The sequence below is a fragment of the Berghia stephanieae genome, chromosome 4 (assembly GCF_034508935.2).
Source record: "Berghia stephanieae isolate SIO BIC M18660-M18661 chromosome 4, UCSD_Bste_1.3, whole genome shotgun sequence".
Classification (NCBI taxonomy): domain Eukaryota; kingdom Metazoa; phylum Mollusca; class Gastropoda; order Nudibranchia; family Aeolidiidae; genus Berghia; species Berghia stephanieae.
Genome location: NC_088363.1, coordinates 87,323,493 through 87,342,426, shown reverse-complemented (window position 1 = coordinate 87,342,426; position 18,934 = coordinate 87,323,493). Strand labels below are relative to the sequence as shown.

Sequence of the window (18,934 nt, the reverse complement as noted above, 5' to 3'; positions counted from 1 at the left end):
ATCAAAATACGAAAGATTCAAATAAATCAAAAACCAACATCAAAACAGTATATTTTAATCTGCTTAGTGGCCTGGTGCTGTAAATAGAAACAAACTGGTATGGATTTTTTAATTCTAGAAGCTTTGACCTTCGTCTTGAAATTGAAATAATATATTTAATATTATGCTTATTGACTAGACGATGAGACTGGAAGCTATATTTAAAATCGTCAACCATATTGTAATTGATGAAATATTAAATATTTTCTTATATGGAAACTATTCTATAGTACTGAAGGCAGAGAACAGAAATTGGTTCAAATTACGAATATACAGAATTATTTCTTGGTTTGACTGCAATTGGAAGAGTGAAATATTTAACCAGTAACTGGCGTACTCTGGAAAAACATGCACGAAAAACTTTGGCCAGAAAACTCGTCCTTCAAATATCAATCGATTTAAATGACCCTCGTCTTGGCAAAAACTCTCAAAAATGGGACTTCGCCGTAAAAAAATGAGCGCTTTACAATGGGTCAAGAGCAACAACAACACTTAAATTATAAAACGAGGCGCGGCGCTTGTCACCGATATTAATTTTTGTTTTGGACTGGAGGCATCGCTGTTACCAGCCAGGTAGGCTACTCATTTTACAATTGAATACGCGGAGAGGACTCAACTATCCGCCGCTCATCAGAGCTGGACTCGAACCCTAGACCGAAGACGAGTGTCATACCACAAGACCATAACAATATAGCCGCGAACGCGAAGATCTTATTAATTGGATATGAGTGATACCGCCGAGTGATATTGTCCAAACTTACACGAGACAAGACATCATCTCGTGATATTTCATAATTGTTGTGGCAACCTTTGAGATGAGTTATGGTTACAGTTCCCTGATCTCCCATAAACCATCCCCGACCAATCCAATAACGCCTCCCAAACAGTTCACAGTTCTCGCTTTCCAAATATGAGCTTGGGCCATCCGGCACAAGCCAATTAAAGTAGAGCGTTTCTTAGTCTTAAGTATTCTATCAATTATTCTTTACTTATATTGAAATACAAAAGGATACAAAATTTTTCTTAATAGTCGTACCATAAAACTTGAGTATTTATATAACTCAATATCCACTACTAAACGTGCTCAATGTGCTTTACAGTGGGTCTCTGGCAGTGTGGCATCAGCAACACTTGACACGTTTTCGAATATATCGCCTTATTACAATGTTTTTTTTTTTCCGACATAGACACATCCAGGTACACATTTTACATCTAAGTACGATGAGAAAATGTTTCCAAAGACCTAACCATGCGCCACTCAGATCCTGATTCGAACACAGGACCTTCCGATCCGAAGGCAATCACTATGATGCGAGATAAAAACCCATTAATGAAATCACCATCCGTTAATTGACGAGGCTCCCAACAAGTTTGCCAAAGTCCAATTTCTTAATTCTATTACATTCACAATTTTTCTAAAAAATGTGCCACCTAGGGGGTGTTGGGCAATTTACTGACCACCACCAATCTCATAACTAATAACAGTTGCTTCACCGCTCACAACAACATCGTGTCAGCCGTTGTTTCGTCAAATTTCACACGCCCAGGAAAATGTGTCCACCAATCCTGAACGGTAACCCCCCAAGGGACTGCCCTGCTCACAAGTTGTAAAACGACCAAAATCATAGGGCCATCCTACTTTCCAATAAATTCTACCTTATTTCATTCTCTTGCTCCAAAGATTCCCGCTGTAACTAGTTGACTGTATCCCTGTCAATTCCTAAAATTAGGTTTCGCTTCCTGCTTTCCACCAGCCTACTTATCTTATTGGATTTTATTTGATTTGATATACTGTAACTCAATTATTGTTGATATACTTTAGAATTCGTCACCACTCTACTTTCGTGCGAAGAAGTTTGTTTCTCTCTCTTAAAAAAACAAAAACCCAACGTTATAATTTTACTATCCATTTTTTTTACAAGCAGCAAAATATTCCATTATAATATCATCCATTTTATTGAATTACCTTTGGACAATTAGCCTTTATTATTACTGACAAAGGAAAAACCAAATAGATCTGAAGATCGTTCCTCCTTTGTTCAACATTGACATTTGCTTCTGAACATCATCAATTTTTTTTTTTAAATTGCCAAATAAGCACTACTTTATTTTTCCCTTTTCATTTATTTATTTATTTATTTATTTATTCATTCATTCATTCATTTATTTATTTATTTACTTAATTATTGATTATGTATCTTCCGTCGCGTCTAGCGTTGATAAACGTTGATTTTGTAGCCCTGGACCGAGAAACGAACTTAATAATAATATGGCTTCATAGTTTTCACCTTTATATGTTTAACAAACTCTGGAAAACTTAGAACGATATAAATGCGAAATGTTGTCATTACAAGACAACGAATAACAATTTATTATAAAATATAGCCCGGGGATTTTATTAGCGTTTAAGGATAAAACAAAACAGCCAAATTCCAACTCTTGTTCCCATCGGTAATTTTGGCAACTTCAATATCCATCCCATTCCCGGTTCCATATTTCCTGACTTCCCAAGAGCATAAATCTCTAGTCGGATCACTTCATCCATTAATTTCGAGTCCCTTATACAGTCAATATTTATTATTTCACCGACCAGAAAAAAACTGAAAACCACCCCCTAACCACCCCCCCCCCAAAAAAAAAATGAAATAAGAGAGACCGAACTTATAAAAAAAAATAGTTCCGGTGGAAATTATTCGCCCTGTCGTTTGACTATGCATAACTCATTTCCTACGAGGCCTCCTGAGACCTAAGCTGTTCCCACTCTAGAAAGGAGTTTCATTCTAGGAACTGTCACTTGTCATCAGGAACATTATAACGTGTGTTTTTTATATTGATTTTCCGCCTTGGTTTTCTTTTTTTTATTTTTTTTTTTTATTTCGTAAAAATACACTTGACGAAAGGTGTCATTAAAAAAAAAAGAAAAGAAAATGACATCTGCCATGGTAAAAGAGTTAGTTGGCCAATCTAATGCCTATCCTAAATTGTAACATTTTAAAACAAGAGTAGTCCAGAATCGGAAAAAAAATATGACATGTTTTCATTTTTGGATGTAAATATTATAGACTAGATCTATAAATTACTGGAACAATTACAAACAAATGGCGACTAATAAATGCGTATAGCACGAGTCCTTTTTGGCTGTCATTGTGAGTATAGGGCAGTAAAGTTAGGTGCCCCAAACGTAAACAATAACAAGTTGCTAGTGATTTCCGTCAGGGACCGGAATAATTTACGCACAATATAGGTCTCCCAATTTTGTAGTTTGAGTTGTAGGCCATACACTTTCAGTATTGAAAATATGTTTACATAAAATCTAACAGTTGCAGAAATAATAATATAAGGCTAAATTATTATGAAAATCAGGCTCCGAATAATTCTCGTTTTGTTCACACCAGCGCAATAATTTGCTCTGGTCTAAAAATAGATAGACTGTAACTTTTGATAAATTTTAGAAAATTTTACCTTTTGTTCCATAAAATATCCATATCTAGACATTATTTGATGCATGATCGAGTATTTATGAATATGTGTTTCTTTAGCCACCTAACAGCCAAATTTTAAAGGTTATTTTTTTTCTATTATTTACATTTGAACGTGAGCTGTCAAGACAGGAACATGTGGTTTGCCACGTGCTTCTCGACCTTTGTTTACGTTTGGGGCACCTAACTTTACTGCTCTATAGGCCTAACTGATTCTACACAATTCTAGCACATCCGCAACAAAAGATGATGACGTCATATTTGAATCTCTCTTGATTCTATCAGGTAATAATAATCTCATCCGCAACAACAACAACAAAAAAAATAAATAAATAAAAAAAATAATGACATGATTTAAAACCTCTCTTGATACTCTCAAGTAATAATAATATATCTATTTTTTTGTAAAAAGTAGGTTTGGGGGTCCACATTGTTCAGTAAAGATAAAGTAAAAACTACAGAAACAGAAAGTATTCTTATTACAGCGATTTTCAATCCATTCTTTTATCGACTTGTGAAACTCGTGTATTATGTAGGATCGACTTATAACATCAGTATGAGAAAAAAAAAATGATATACAGTAGTCTAGAAGACGATTATAAATGTTTAAAAATCACAGATCATTCTTAAATTTCTATAACAATCTAAATCTCGGATCAATATATCATATCAAGCTATATATTATTATATATCTATGTGTATAGTGCACAACAATTTCTGAAAAAGAGAAGTGAAAACGAGAGCAAAAACATGAATGCAAATAAATACGATAGCAAGTAGCTACCACTCTTCCAAGAAGCCCTGTAGCGTTTTATTAATAGTCTGGGGTGTTAATTTATTACCCAACAGAATCGATCATTTCAAAGAGAACCAATTGGTGCCTTGGCGTCTACTAAACGTCTCCCCGCGCACGAACCATTTTTGTGTGTGTAATATTTCCGAAAACATAAAAAAGAAGGGGGGGGGGGGGGGGGGGGGGGGGAAAGAAGAAGAAAAGGGTCGAGGAATGAAAAATCCGGCATCTCATCGTCAAGAGAGGGTCATTTCAATTCCACAAGTTAACATTTATTCCTAGAGAAATGGGCACTCAAAATGGGTTTGATGTGTGCTAGCTTGAATATTTGTTTTACTATAGCGGTTTGACATAATAATATGACAGTTCTCGTTCTTTTCTCTTACGTTACTTATTTCACTTTTTTCATGATTTTTCACCACACAAAACAGTGTAGTAAAATTAATCAACAGCACTTTTATAAGTGCTTTTATAAGTCAGTCCTGATAGACCAATTGATAATGCACTTACCTCATAATTAAAAGGACCGATTTAGATCACCCCCCCCCCCCCCCGTCCACCGAGAAATAATTGGGTTGCTGTGTTTGTTTGATCTGGGGGAACGTACTTTAAGACAGACTAACGTCCTATATAAGGATAGCAAGCAATTGTTACTATCCGTTTACCACTACAGAGACAGGGATAAACCCCGACACCGTAGGCGTTACAGCTCCAAGAGACAATTAATCTAAGAATACAACCGACAATAAACGATCTGAAAAGAAATGCATCTTATTGTCGAAATGATCCAATTAATCTGGGATAAAATATCAAGTCACGGAAATGAAAATAAAAACCCAAACCATCAGCGAAGCAAAAACACGGCTATTCGAAGTTTCAGGTTTCATTTTATAAATGTGGTGACTGTGACGAGCTATTCAAATACATCATCCGTGTCATCATTCTATCCATGCTTAAAATGCGTATTATTAAATTTTATAATTTCCCTTCAAATTAGTGTAAGGACTCTGAATCGTGCATAACAGCACCCATACCCCCCCCCCCCCCCCACACACATTATCTGATAAAATAATGACCGAACAAACATGTTAATTAAACCCCAGAAAATAAATCAATCAAGACGAGACAGAAGGATGTTAAAAGGGCAAATTGTTGTTAGATAGGAAATAAGCACAAACAGCGATGTATACTAGTTTAGGGCATTGATCCGTGGCCTTGGTAAAGTTATGGCCTGATACTGACAAAAAAATGACGTCAAATGCCAGTCTTTTGCCACAAAAAAAAAAAAACAAAATAAAACACAAACAAATCGTGAGTTGAATTCAATAGTTCAACTAATGAAATGACTTGTTTCCATGAGCTCTACTGACAACTCACGAGGCGGTGCAAAAAAACAAATAATGACGTCAAACTGCCGGTCCTTTTGGATTTCAGTGTCAGGCTCTAACATAACGATGGCTACGATTGATCCCCCTCTACCAAAGAAGACCTCTTTTTTATCCTTCTTTTCTTCTCTCGGTCACATTACAATGAGATGACGTTGAAATTTGGGCAACATAAATCAAAACAAAAATGAAGAAAACAAGAAGACGTCCGGAGAAAGACGAGCAAGCTTCAAATAGCAACCAGACTACATTAAGTTATAAATTGATCTGCTAAAACAATGTTATGGTATTAAATAAAACAACGAATCCTGAAACCCTACAACGATAGGAGATTTTGTTGTTGTTCATGAACAAAACAAAATTACACGAACCCATTATATTATGTTCTCTACCAGGACCGATATAGAATTTTCATTAAAAAAAAAAAACAAACAAAAAACAAACAAACAAAAACCAATTTTTGGTCCAGACAAGATTACTTACTCTGAGCGCAGTCTCTTCCGGTGTAACCAGGAAAACAGTGACACTTGCCGTCATTGCATTCGCCGTTACCATGGCAATTATTGGTACATCCTGTATCCATTTCTGTAGATTCGAAAATAACAACTATCACATATCTATAAATCGATAGACCCCCAGGAGAGTAACCAAAAAAAAAGTTAAAAACATATCTTCATAACTTTGGTTTGAAAAACAATGGATTAGATAGATGGCATACATTGAAATCAATATTTTACAAGCATTGTTATATCACACTGTCTTTGATAAGAAAAGGCCCTTGTATAAACGTTTCCGGGTCACCAGTTCCCAGAAGAGTTTTTGTCACGATGTGGTTACCAAAAATACGGTGTCTACTTTGTTTTGGCCGACTAACCCATTTGTTTAGTCAGAAATACAGTACTTTCGAAAACAAAAACATCAATCTAATAACCATATATTTGTACCCAAGAGAGATTGGCTATTATTAGAAAGGTGGTTTGAATCTTGTCGAAACAACTGTGAGCGATGGGTGTCTCGGAAAATAGGAAAATGTATTTTGAGCGGTGAGAAATGGCACAATTTAAATTTAAACGACAAGAAACAAAAAAATGAAACAAAAACAAATCATAACAAAGCTAACAGAAAAAACCCCGAAAACAAAAGAAAAATGCATTGTTTTATTGCACGTGAAGGCAAATTTACCAGCTTTGATTTCCCTATAAATTGTAGCGTAACTGGTTTGTTATCGAAGAGTTTCCGATATTAAAGACTTTGATTGTGGTGCAAGGATCTGGGAGGCTTAAATAAACTCAGAACACAACGATTTGTTTTTTTTAGAGGAGCTTAATTAAAACTATTGCTGTAAATATATATATTTTATAATATAAATAAATGTACTCACGCTGAGGCTCGGCCATCAATCGAATAGTCTGTGGGATGTTCCTGTCGTTGTAGATGCCGATGAACCAGTTCCCTTTGCTCAAGTATTCTACCAGAGCCGTGTCGTGGGCAATGTAGGAGTTGCCACGCTGAGACGAAAAGCAATTATATATCTGTTATTGAGTTGCCCAATAGCTTGTTTCTTCTAGCATTGTCTTCAAGAGGCTAGTATTAATATATAGCAATCGATACAAAAAGCTTATTGGGAAGCTTTAGATAGATTTGGTTTTAACAAGATTACCCAAGTGGTTCCAAAACATCATAGTTCGAGTACTCGTTTGAATGAAAAGAAATTAAGAATCGTTGATGAGATATATCGTTTTAATATAAAATTTCTAGCTTCTTTAAATTTATCTATATAACGCCCCGCGTAAACTGCCATTGGCTATTGATAGTGTGCGCTTGGCTAATAAACTCACAACATTGCCATCCGGAAGAATAACGGACCAACACACAAAACTATGTGTAACCTTGAAACTTTATAGTCTGGTTAATACCGTTTAGTGAGAAACTCATAAACGCGGATGGCAAAAAGCAATAACAAAGACCGGAGTGACGTCAACTTCATACTATCTATACACTCAAGCATTCAATTTGATAATTGACCAGCCTATAGCTCATTAGAGAATGTGATTACTCACCAGCGCCCTTTTATTCCTATAGCCATTGGCGCTACCACCAACCCTGGTACCGTCGATGACCTTGAAAAAATCGAACTGGGCATGGGTCGGTGGCATTCCGCGCCTTCCGTAGACACCCACCATAGCGTCTGTGGGGACCGTAAGATTGAACTTCATATTGCCGGAGTACCGCTGATCTAACTGGTACACCGAGAAGGTTCCCGGGGGTATTGACTTTTCCGAGGGTCTTCCAGGCTTGAGTGACGTTGGCGCTTCTGTTGTTGGTGCTATAGAACCTGCAATATGCAAAGATGGGAAAACCATATCACATAACTGGGAACAATGGAGGGAAAACCGAGAGAAAAACGCATTGCATTGAGCCCTAAGTAACACTAGTTTAAATTCTATATCAGGGATATATCCTTTTCTTCCTATGCCACGATTAAACAACTCCCAATATGTTTACTTGGACACTTTTAAGTTATTCCTTTTGATTCCTAAACCTTATCCGATAAGTTAACTAAATTTTTCAAAAGAATGTCTAAAAACGAAATTTCAAGGTAACTACCCCGTGGTGGGAAGATTGCTTGTGTCTTTGAGGGAAAAACTTGGTTCATAAAAATTATTCTATCAGATCAAAACCGCATTTTAAAATTACTTAAAAGTCTTAGAGCACCACAATGAAGAGTGTTCACGGCTCGCTCCAGACGATCTTTATAACAATAATAATATATACTTTATTCATAAAAAAATGGAAATTCGTTTACAGACGTGTCATGCATAAAAATGTATAAATACAAGGTTGAGAATCTATGGCGACAATGTGTACATATGCATATGCAAATGCACAAAAATGTAAAAAATATACAACCAAGAACCACTAGCAAAACTTTATATATTAATTTGATAAATATAATTGTCTGATAACAATGGATTATTATCAAATACCTGGTAGTTGAAGGCTTTCCCCAACATTCCAATGAAGACAACGTTTTCAACTTATTCAGATTACTAACAATGACCCCTAAACTACAAATACATCCACTAAACGTGCTCAAATTGCTTTACAAAGGGTCGCTGGCCAACAAGACCAATACGAAGCATACTGGACGACATGGAAGCCTGTTAGACGATATTGCAATTTTTCCCGGTCAGATACTCATTTTGCACCCGAGTACAATGATAGAATGTGATTAACAGCCATTTGCAAGGACTAAACTATACGCCGCTCAGAAGGGGGGGGGGGTCGAACCCAGGACCTTCCAATCTGAAGGCGATGTCATACCACAAGACCACATAGCCGCAAATTTGCAAAGTAGTCTTATCATATTACATAAGCATAGTTTACCAGTCTGAAAAAAAATAGGGCAACACTTACCTATGGGCGTGCCGGATGTTCTATGACTAGGATCGTATCGACCGGAAGTCTGATTCTTGCCCGGGGGTATGTCTGATGAGCCATAATGGGTATTGGTATTGCAATCTTTCTCCACCTTCTTTTCTTCTCTCATAGATCTCACTGCGAATAAAAATAAAACAAATTTGGAGTATTTTATAAGGGATGGACAATGGTAAGTTAACTCTCTCCGTACCACCCATAGGAAAATCGTCACATTCGTTACGAAGCAGTCAACATTTTTCTCATTCTGATTTCTTTTGTATATCATAATATTTGAACAAAAATCTTTGCTATAGTTAAAGTATATTAACACTGTGTTGAAGAGATCGTTTAGCAGAAAAAAAATTGAATAGCAGGAACTATCTAACAGATTTTGTGTTTGAGTGAAATAACTTTATTTTTGTATAGGTTGGGTGTGAAGTTTTGGGGAAAATCCGGACAATGGCCGGTAAGGAGAGAGGGGGTGGACAATGAAGGTCATGATTAATTTGTAATTTTATTGAAGCTAAAATGAATAAATGAACTCTGGAACAATTAGTTACCTAAGTCAAAGATTGCCTCTGTCACATTATTTGTCTGCTATCATTGTTGACCTTAAATTGATCAATCAAATACGTGTGCATTTTTGACAACAACCCAATTTAACAAATTTAAGCTTAATTGAAAAATAAATCATATTAGAGACAATTACATATTCTTTAAATAAACTTTATTTGTTTAATTGGGTTTTTGCCAAAGATTTAACTTGTGTATTGTTTATTTGCCCCAATAAACTGTGAACTGTGAGACTTATTAATTGTTGTGTCAATTTTCTTTGAAGGACAAAACACCCAGAATTGAATGAACTGCTAATAATTTTCAAAAAGTTTATGATAACGATTTTCTCTTTCTTTTTAGTGTTTATCACCGTATTTTTTGTAAAGAGTGTTTACAACAGAGCTGTCGAGTTGAGTTGGACATTTATTAAGAGTAAAGAGGTAATCTTCAATGTTTTCTCATGAATAATACCCAAATTTTACTTTCAAATCGGTCTTTGACTTTTAAAAATCATAAACGGGGGTTGGAAAGGGCAAGTCATTAAGGCGACCTTCATCTGAGAGGGCTATCAAAGTTCTCCTCCCTACGGATGGGTCAAATGCTATTTAATCTGTTTGTCTGGGTTGACATTCGTCATAATATTATCACCCCTATCATCCATATTCTAATCAGTCAACGTCTGTAGCATATTTATTCATCATTGTTATTATCGTATTTTATTTGGCTCACGGCATCATCATATCATCATATTTCTTTTAGCACATCGGAATATCCCGCGTTTAATTTCAGCTTTTCCACTTCAAGAAACATCGACACTGTTTACTGATCTCAGAAATAACACAGGCAGGAACGAATAATTAATTGGGTTTTCCGTGCAAACTAATTCAAGATTCCCCCCCCCCCCCCACACACACAAACACACAAAAACACACACACACACACTCTTCCCAAATGTCAGTCTGCGTTTTGTTTTGTTGGTCATCTTGCAGACAAGTATCTGACCTGAGATCTTCTTGATAGACAAGATTGTTTGAGTTGACTCCCCTGACACCGTGTGGAAAACAACATTTGCGTGATATATCCACACACTTGATTCCAACGCTTCTGTTTAACATCCCACTTAAAACAGCCTATTCTACTTTACGACACACACACACACACACACACACACACACACACATATATATATATATATATATATATATATGTGTGTGTGTGTGTGTATTTATATATATATATATAAATAAATTTACAAGTTGTCTGGCAACAATGAACTAAATGGAGTTTTAAGTGTGTATTTCCTACAGCATAATATTATACATCGAAGGATTTGTCTCCTTTCTGATTAGATACTTCAAGTATTCCCATAGAAACATTGCGGAATGCGGATGAAAAACGTGTTGGCAAGTTACCATATATAGCTCTATAGATTGTGTGATTCACTATAACTGGTGCCAGCAACTATAACAATTGCCAGAATTTAAAAACTAGCACAACAATAAGCCTATACGTTGTATCTATACTTCCGTGATCGCAATATCTAATTGAATTACGAATGTAACCATAACAGTGAATATGATTTGCATTTTGTATATAAATTAATTGGAACTATCAAATGTATAAAAAGGGACATATCAAACGGATGCTAATAGAGAAATGAAACTACGACTTTTGACTATGAAACGTATTTGTATGTGAGAGATTTAATAATTTGAAACAGCGATTTGTAGCCAAACATAGTCAAATTAACAATGAATGTTGTTTATATATCAGTTTGAAAAATGTTATCTATGCACGAACGTTACAAAGAGCACAATGTATATGCTTTTAAAGCATATTGGCTCTTAAATGATACAATTCGATACGATACAATTGTGTGTGTGTGTGTGTGTGTGTGTATGTGTGCGTGAGTGTAAATGCTCGTGAGAGTGTGTATGTGTGAATGTGTGCGTGAGTGTATGTGTGTGTGTGTGTTAGTTGTTTAATACTCTTCTCATTGTTTCTGTGTCATACTTGTCCAAGTAGAAAAAAAAACACATACAATCTCAGCATTAACTGTGTAAAAATCTAAATCATTACTGAACTATTCATAATGATATTATTATATGGCATTTCCAAATCTTTATTTAAATTTATCTTTGTCGAATGCAATGTGTCGGTCAGCTTGATTCTGTATTCCAAACATATCTACTACATTTATTCATATTTTCTAATCCCAATCGCCTGGTCTGATACATCCCGTAAGTTGGATTCATCGACTTATGACATACCGCCACGAAACGGTAATAGAATTCAATAGTCTGATGTCACTTCCGCCCAGCAACGAGCAGCTTGGTTCTAAACAAAGAAAATCAGTACGTTTTATTCTTCATGCTGGCTAGAACTTTTTCACATGTCATGTGATCAGAACGTATAAAAAAAGTCAAAATATGTTCAGATTTATAATGTTTATCTCCTTTGGATACACTTTCATACTCGCCGAAGAAGTATTTCATAAGGGCGTCCGCCATTGTTCCGATAGTTTAGAACCAGTTGCTAGGTTACTATGCGTCATTGCAAGGGAAGTGACGTAACGACTGTTGAAGCCTATTAATATCTCGGGTTAATTTTGATGCTAAGAAATAAATTTAAAGTCTGAAATAAAAGACTTGGATTCGTTTTTTTAAAATAGGATTTATCAAGGTATAATGAACTTAATGTCTGAAAGTGACAAAATTTCACATTTCATGTCATTTAAAATGTAAAGCCTCTTTCTGGCATCTTTCTAACCCAGACATAAAGCGACAGGCCATACATTATATCATGTGTATGTTGTTTTCTTCTTAAACCTTCTTGTTCTGCATGTTTTATTTTTATTTGAGCGTGGATCATCAAAGAAGTTCCAAAATAATAAAAAAAATTGAGGATGTGGACTGGTTAACAAAAGAGCAAACTTGATAATTATTTTCATTGGTCAAAGCTCAAGGGGGAATAACTGACACAACGATGCCTAGAAACTTGATCAGTTGATTCAAATAATGCCAGCTGTAATTTGAGTGTAGCCGCAAAAATAATTTATTTGCTGCGCTTTCTTTAACTTCCAATCGTGTTCATTGGACGAGTTTTCCTAAATGAAATTATAATTTTCATTAAGACCAACATCCAATTTTTGTTTCCAGACATCCCTCTCAGATAATTACATTTCAAAAATTTCTATTATATCGTTCAATTGATAATCTCATCTCCATCACTCGTGACAGTTTCACTCCGTCTAGTCTCACTAGTTCAAGTCAAATAAAAAAAAAGAAAGAAAAAGGAGCGGGTGGATTCCTTGCAGACACCGACATAACGACAGAAGAAAAACAAACTCGTAGTTGGCTGGGTGGATAGGGCGGAAAGACAAGATGACCGATTCTGACGGGATCAAAAACAAACGTGAACCACGGGATCTAGTTGAATAAAAACAACTTTTTAAAAAAATGATGACTGAAAACATTTTCCAGATTTCTCTGTTCATTGTTCAATACTTTAATTATTGTTTTGTTTCTCTTTTTACAACAACAACAACAACAAAAAAAAAAAAAAGAGTTGCCAGATCAACAATAATGCCGAAATAACGCGACTGACAAATACTTCAAAAGTGTTTGCTTTATCTCCAACTGTTCCAACCACCTTCCAGCGACAGATCGATTACTTCCCTCGACTTCTTTTTCTTCTTCGACTTCTTTCTCCGAGCCCGCCACGAACGACTGGTCTTTTCCTGTCCATCAAAATTCGACCAAACGCCGACAAAACACGTTGTTTCATTTTTCGGCCATGATCCCTAATTCATTTCATAAGTCGATAGATTCAAATCTTGTCACAGCGTTTTAAAACTGAGACTTCAATAAAGTCAGATTAAAGATGTTTTGACAAAGTGAGGGGTATCTCTATATTAAGTGAATAAAATGAGGTGAGTTTTCTGGCGAAAAATATAAATAAAAAGGTAATATGTCCGTGTGCGAAACAATAACTCTGTCGTGCTTTAAACAAATAACTTTGAAAAAATTTAGCTAGAAGACTGTTCCTTCATATATCTATTAATTAAAAGTTCCCTCATCTTGGCCAAAACTCTCAAACTTGTGACTTGACGAAGTCCCAGGTTTAAGCGTCTTGTCAAGACGAGGGTCATTTTAATAGATCGATATTTGAAGGACGAATTTCCTGGCCAAAATTGTCAATAATGTGTTTTTCAGAGTACGACAGAACTCGGGCCTTTCATTCCCCGCACGTGCCCTACTGAAATGCCAGTTTACTTAAGGACTCGACGCAGGCCGTTGGAATAACAGTCGAGGACAAGGGGCTCAAATTAACCCAGGCGCCCAGCCTATCAACCCTATCAAGATGGGGCGTGAGGATTTGGAGTGTAACGGTCTTGTTGGGCTGGCTTTTCAGGACTGGAGGACAAAATTTCCCGTCAGAATGGGGAATTGGATTGTATTCCGCGGCACGCTACGACCATCACCGGTCCTCAAATGGATACGTCAAATAAACGAGAAATTCCAAATCATTTGTAGAAACGACACTTTGATCGGGATCACAATGTTGACATTGGGATGGAAATCGGAAGCTTGCGTTGTGAAGAGATTTCGATAGTTTTCATTACTCCATGCTTCAAAAACGTATTGATATTCCGCTGGTTTCCATTACTTTTCGGTATCACTTGAATGAACTTTTCGCACTAGAGTTTTCATTGAGTCTTTCAATCCACATCAATTTTACCACTTTATACCATCAAATAACTTCATCTATTCCATACCTCTCAAGACTTCTGGCAATTTTCTGTCTGACACGCCAAAACCCAATCTTTGAGTAAACTATGAGTCTATGAGTCGAAATAAGATTAACTAATAAAATGACTATAAAAATGAGAAGCAAGACAACAAATCTCGGGTCACAAAAAAATGTCCCATGACTAAGTCTAGTGTGGCGGAGTAATCTCTCAAGCTTGGACAGCCGGACAAGATGACGTGTTTCGCCCAAAAAGTGTTTATATTATGGCGATATTTATCCTGGTATCAGGAAATCAAAGAAATACGGAGGCGTGATACATTACAGGGTAGGAATGCATAAAAAAAATTCAATCTCAGCCCGTTTAGCCTCTCGAGGAAATAGATTAACCTTCTCAGGAAAAGTCAAAGAGGGCGGCTATTGGCCACGACTCCAATGATAAATCACAAATATGACCTCATTCCTTTCCTGCTTAGAGGAATTGATAGCATTTGTTCATGATACGTCTATGGCATTAATATCGCCAATTCCCTCCCCCCCCCCCTTAATAAAGTAAAGAAATAAAGTGAACCAAAAAAGCAAAACAAAACAAAACAAAACACAAAACAAAAAAAAAACAAAAAAAAAAAAGACCAAAACAACAACAAAAGAAAAGAAAAAAGGAAGAAGGCAGGAAAAGAGAAAAAACAAACCCCCAATGAAAAAAACCAACAAAAAAAAAAAAACCAAAACAAATAACAAACAAAACATAAAACATAACAAAAAACTGGCGTAATCAAAACAACCCTTTGCCCTCACCCCTACGTCTTGTTAAGCAGGCTGATTTTTAATTAATGATCCATTTACATTTTACCCATTTTACTCACCAGCAAAATAAAGAGTACATGCCAACAGCGCTACACACATGATGAGTAGAATGATTGCCGTGCATTTCCACGTGCATCTCTGGCCGAGTTTCTTCTTCATCCGGGTGCCGGCGTTACTAAATTTAGAATAGTAGCGGTAGTCGCTGGAAGGGGGATAACTTCCGGTCGGGGGAATAGAAGTTGGCGGCACCCCGAATGGAGGATATCCTATGACTTGTCTGAAAAGGAAAAGAGAAATTGAATATAAATAAAATATTAATTGTCTAAGATCAGGTATTTTGATAATGAATGTGTTTTTGTTCACATAAAAATAAGGGTGGCAGTAAGAATGTCAATGAAAACATCTAGCTGGTTGTTTACATTAAAATTTTTATCAACTAAAAATAAAATTAAGTTCGTGGACGCTACTGCGTTTTTAACTCACTCAATCCTAGAGATTTTTGCTACTTTTCAAAATTGGAAAAAAATGTATTAAAAATGAGCATGTGCATAGATAGTTTTATTGTTTTTTGTTTTTTGTTTGTTTTTGTTTTTAAGGGTTTTACGGCGCTTGCAACACATTTAGGTCATATCAGCGCCCGTAAAAAGGGAGAATATTTGATAGTTAAAGGTTCTAGAATTCCAATTAAAGCAACCAAGAAATGGTAAGACAAAGGGGAATGGTACAACTAGGGAATTGGTGCAGATTCCAAGAGCATACCACCAATGACCAATGTATTTAGTTTGAGATCACCTATAAGTCTCATCTGGACACAAGCACAAATTCCAACAACTACCATTAACATGTAAAATCTAAAAACATTAGCTTTGATACTACGCCTATAATTTGTCTTTAAAAAATGTAATAAATAGGCGTGGGGTAAAAGTATTCCCTTGGTATACAACGGATATAATCGGTGTTAGGGTTGAGTGAGTTAAAAATGTAAAATGTTTTCTCTTTCAAATCAAATGAAAGCCAGCCACATTGCACAATCTAAGTATCATTGGAACAGATACATTATTAAATTATTATATTAACTCGTATTATGAGTATTTGGCGGTAACGTTAATAAGTGGTGTAAAATGTGAAGGTGTCTACTGAGAAACTAGAGAGTTTTATTGATAGGAAATGGAAGAAAAAAGACTGTTGTATTCATTCAAGTTGTATTGAGTTTTGAGTAGGTAGCTAAAAAACAACCCTTTTGATGAACAAAAATAAACACATGCAAAAAATATTAAACATCATAAAAACTGAATATCATTTACTTCGTCTGTAGAAATGGGATTAGAGAGTCGACAGATTAGAAAAACATCTCTTCAAAACTGTTCCTATATATATATATAATATACAGCACCGAAGTGGGTTTAATAATATTTCAGATTTCAAGCACGCAGTAAACAAAACAAAAATCTAATCACCACCAACGCTGTCAATTAGAAATCTAATCAAGAAAACCAAACAGCGAGGCAATCATTTCATCAAACAAGGCGTCAATTCTTTTGTCAACCGGTGTTAAAAATCAACTTTCACCCTCATAAAAAAATCAAATGATAATTTATCCCGCACTTGGCCGGCACGTCTTTTCTCTCTAGAGGCAGAGAGAGAGAGAGAGAGAGAGAGAGAGAGAGAGAGAGGAGAGAGAGAGGCAGAGAGAGAGAGAGAGGAAAGAGCGCAGAGAGAGATAGAAGAAGATAGAGAGAGAGAAGAGAGAGAGAGAGAGAGAGGAAGAGAGTGAGTGTGAAGAGAGAGCAGAGAGAGAGAGCAGGAGAGAGAGGAGAGAGAGAGAGAGAGAGAGAGAGAGAGAGAGAGAGAGGCAGAGAGAAAAAACAGTTTTAAGACGGAGTCAAGAAGCAAGCAACGGCGTCACGAAGATAAAAAGAAAAAAAATGTTGATTGATAGGCGGATAAACGATAAAGCATCTCCTCATCGTTGCAGCACCGGCAGTTATGAACAAACGGGCCGGACTAAAGCCCAGCGTCACTTCCACGATACTGGTAGTAGACGGGCAAGTTTATTTATGTCCCTTTCTGGCGCAAACATTGATTGTGGAAGGGAATAACAGGATTTGTTTTAGTGACAGCCAATAGATCACAGGGCTTGGTGTTAGTTTAGTCCTCTTCGAACCCAAAATAATATGATCACGTCACACAGTTTGGTTGGCAATTCGGTATGTTTATTCAAGTAACTTCTAATTAATTCTTCCAATTTTTTGGACGTAGTTAAAGACATTTGCCCATTTGCAAATCCTAAAACAGCAATTTATTATCCTTTGCGATTAATCTAAATAAAAAAGTATTTTCCCCCGACTATATTTCGGGTAAAAATATGATCAATAATAATAGTAAAATTATTTTGTGCACGCGTATCTTAAGAATGATTCAATAATGATATCAAAATCGTTATGTCTTAGAATATACTTTCACAACTATTTGAATCGATTAGGTACATCCGATATTTATGACCAATCAAAACGTTACTGTGTCCGGATGAATTGGAAACTTTAAATCAATATCTTTAGATTAACTTATAAAACTCCGAGTTAAATTCAAAACCTTCAGCGAGGTTTGTAAAACGTCAAACATCTGAAACGTCTCAACTCATATCCTTTTGACTTCAATTTTCTTCAGGTTCATCTCGATCTAGTAACAGACTGGAGCCATGGGACAGACATATCTATTTGAAACTAAAAGTCATCTACGTATGTTTCACGGCAACACACAATGTGTACCAATTCAGTACGTAGTGTGGCTATATTGTTTTGTGGTAGGGTCAGAAGATCTAGGGTTCGAATCCCGCTCTGAACGGCAGAAAGTTGAGTCCCAGGAATAGACGTTTTACTCACATTCTCTCAACGTCCTCATGTGTAAATTGGGTATCTGGGCGTTAACAGCGATGTATCTGTCGGGGGGAAAAATCTAATTTCACTTAACAGGCGTCATAATGTCTCATCCTAATGTTAAGTGTTGCTGCTAGCTAGGGACTCATTGTAAAGCACCTTTTAAAGTGAATATTTCGCTATATAATATATAAAAGGCTCGAGTAAGTTATGCTGAATGGACAATACCTGACTCTTATTATACAGGGAATTCTAAAGAAAAGAAAAAAGAAAAAAACTAGAAAAAAAAAGACCCTTTTCCAATTTCCAATTTGGCAGGAGGGTACATTGCTGTGGCACGATAGAGGGCCGGAGAGATACTATCTATCAGCGATCAAGGAGACATGGGAACAGATAGTTAATTTTCTCTACGACCGACGACCCATCCAGCAGACATGTCCCTGCAGTTATCAATCTGTGTCCACAGACTCAATTTATATTTATCTCCGTCGACATGGAACGTCAATCCCGGCTGTATTGCCTGTCTGGCATCGGGGGATAAGTAAGGATAGAGATAAATTAATGGTATAGCCCACCAATTTCCAACCTCCTTTATCAGTCGTCTTCTTCTTTTACATTGCTTCTTCTTCTTCTTCTTCTTCTTCTTCTTCTTCTTCTTCTTCTTCTTCTTCTTCTTCTTCTTCTTCTTCTTCTCTTCTTCCAACATCATCATCATCATCAATCATCATCATCATCATCATCATCATCATCATCATCATCCCTTTTTCTTCTTCTTCTTCTTCTTCTTCTTCTTCTTCTTCTTCTTCGTCGTCGTCGTCGTCGTCGTCGTCA

General features: G+C 36.2%; 1 protein-coding gene across 9 annotated transcripts in view; it reads right to left on the bottom strand.

Moving 5' to 3' along the window:
• Positions 1-18,934, bottom strand: part of LOC144971474 (teneurin-m-like) — a 258,476-nt gene that overhangs the window by 47,955 nt on the left and 191,587 nt on the right. For all 9 annotated transcript variants that reach the window (XM_078912418.1, XM_078912420.1, XM_078912419.1 and 6 more), the window contains exons 6-10: positions 15,287-15,504; positions 9,114-9,254; positions 7,757-8,031; positions 7,078-7,204; positions 6,180-6,281 (exon numbers count right to left, since the gene is read on the bottom strand). In XM_078912418.1, coding sequence (XP_078768544.1) covers positions 6,180-6,281; positions 7,078-7,204; positions 7,757-8,031; positions 9,114-9,254; positions 15,287-15,504 — 863 coding nt within the window. The remainder of the gene's footprint in view (positions 1-6,179; positions 6,282-7,077; positions 7,205-7,756; positions 8,032-9,113; positions 9,255-15,286; positions 15,505-18,934) is intronic.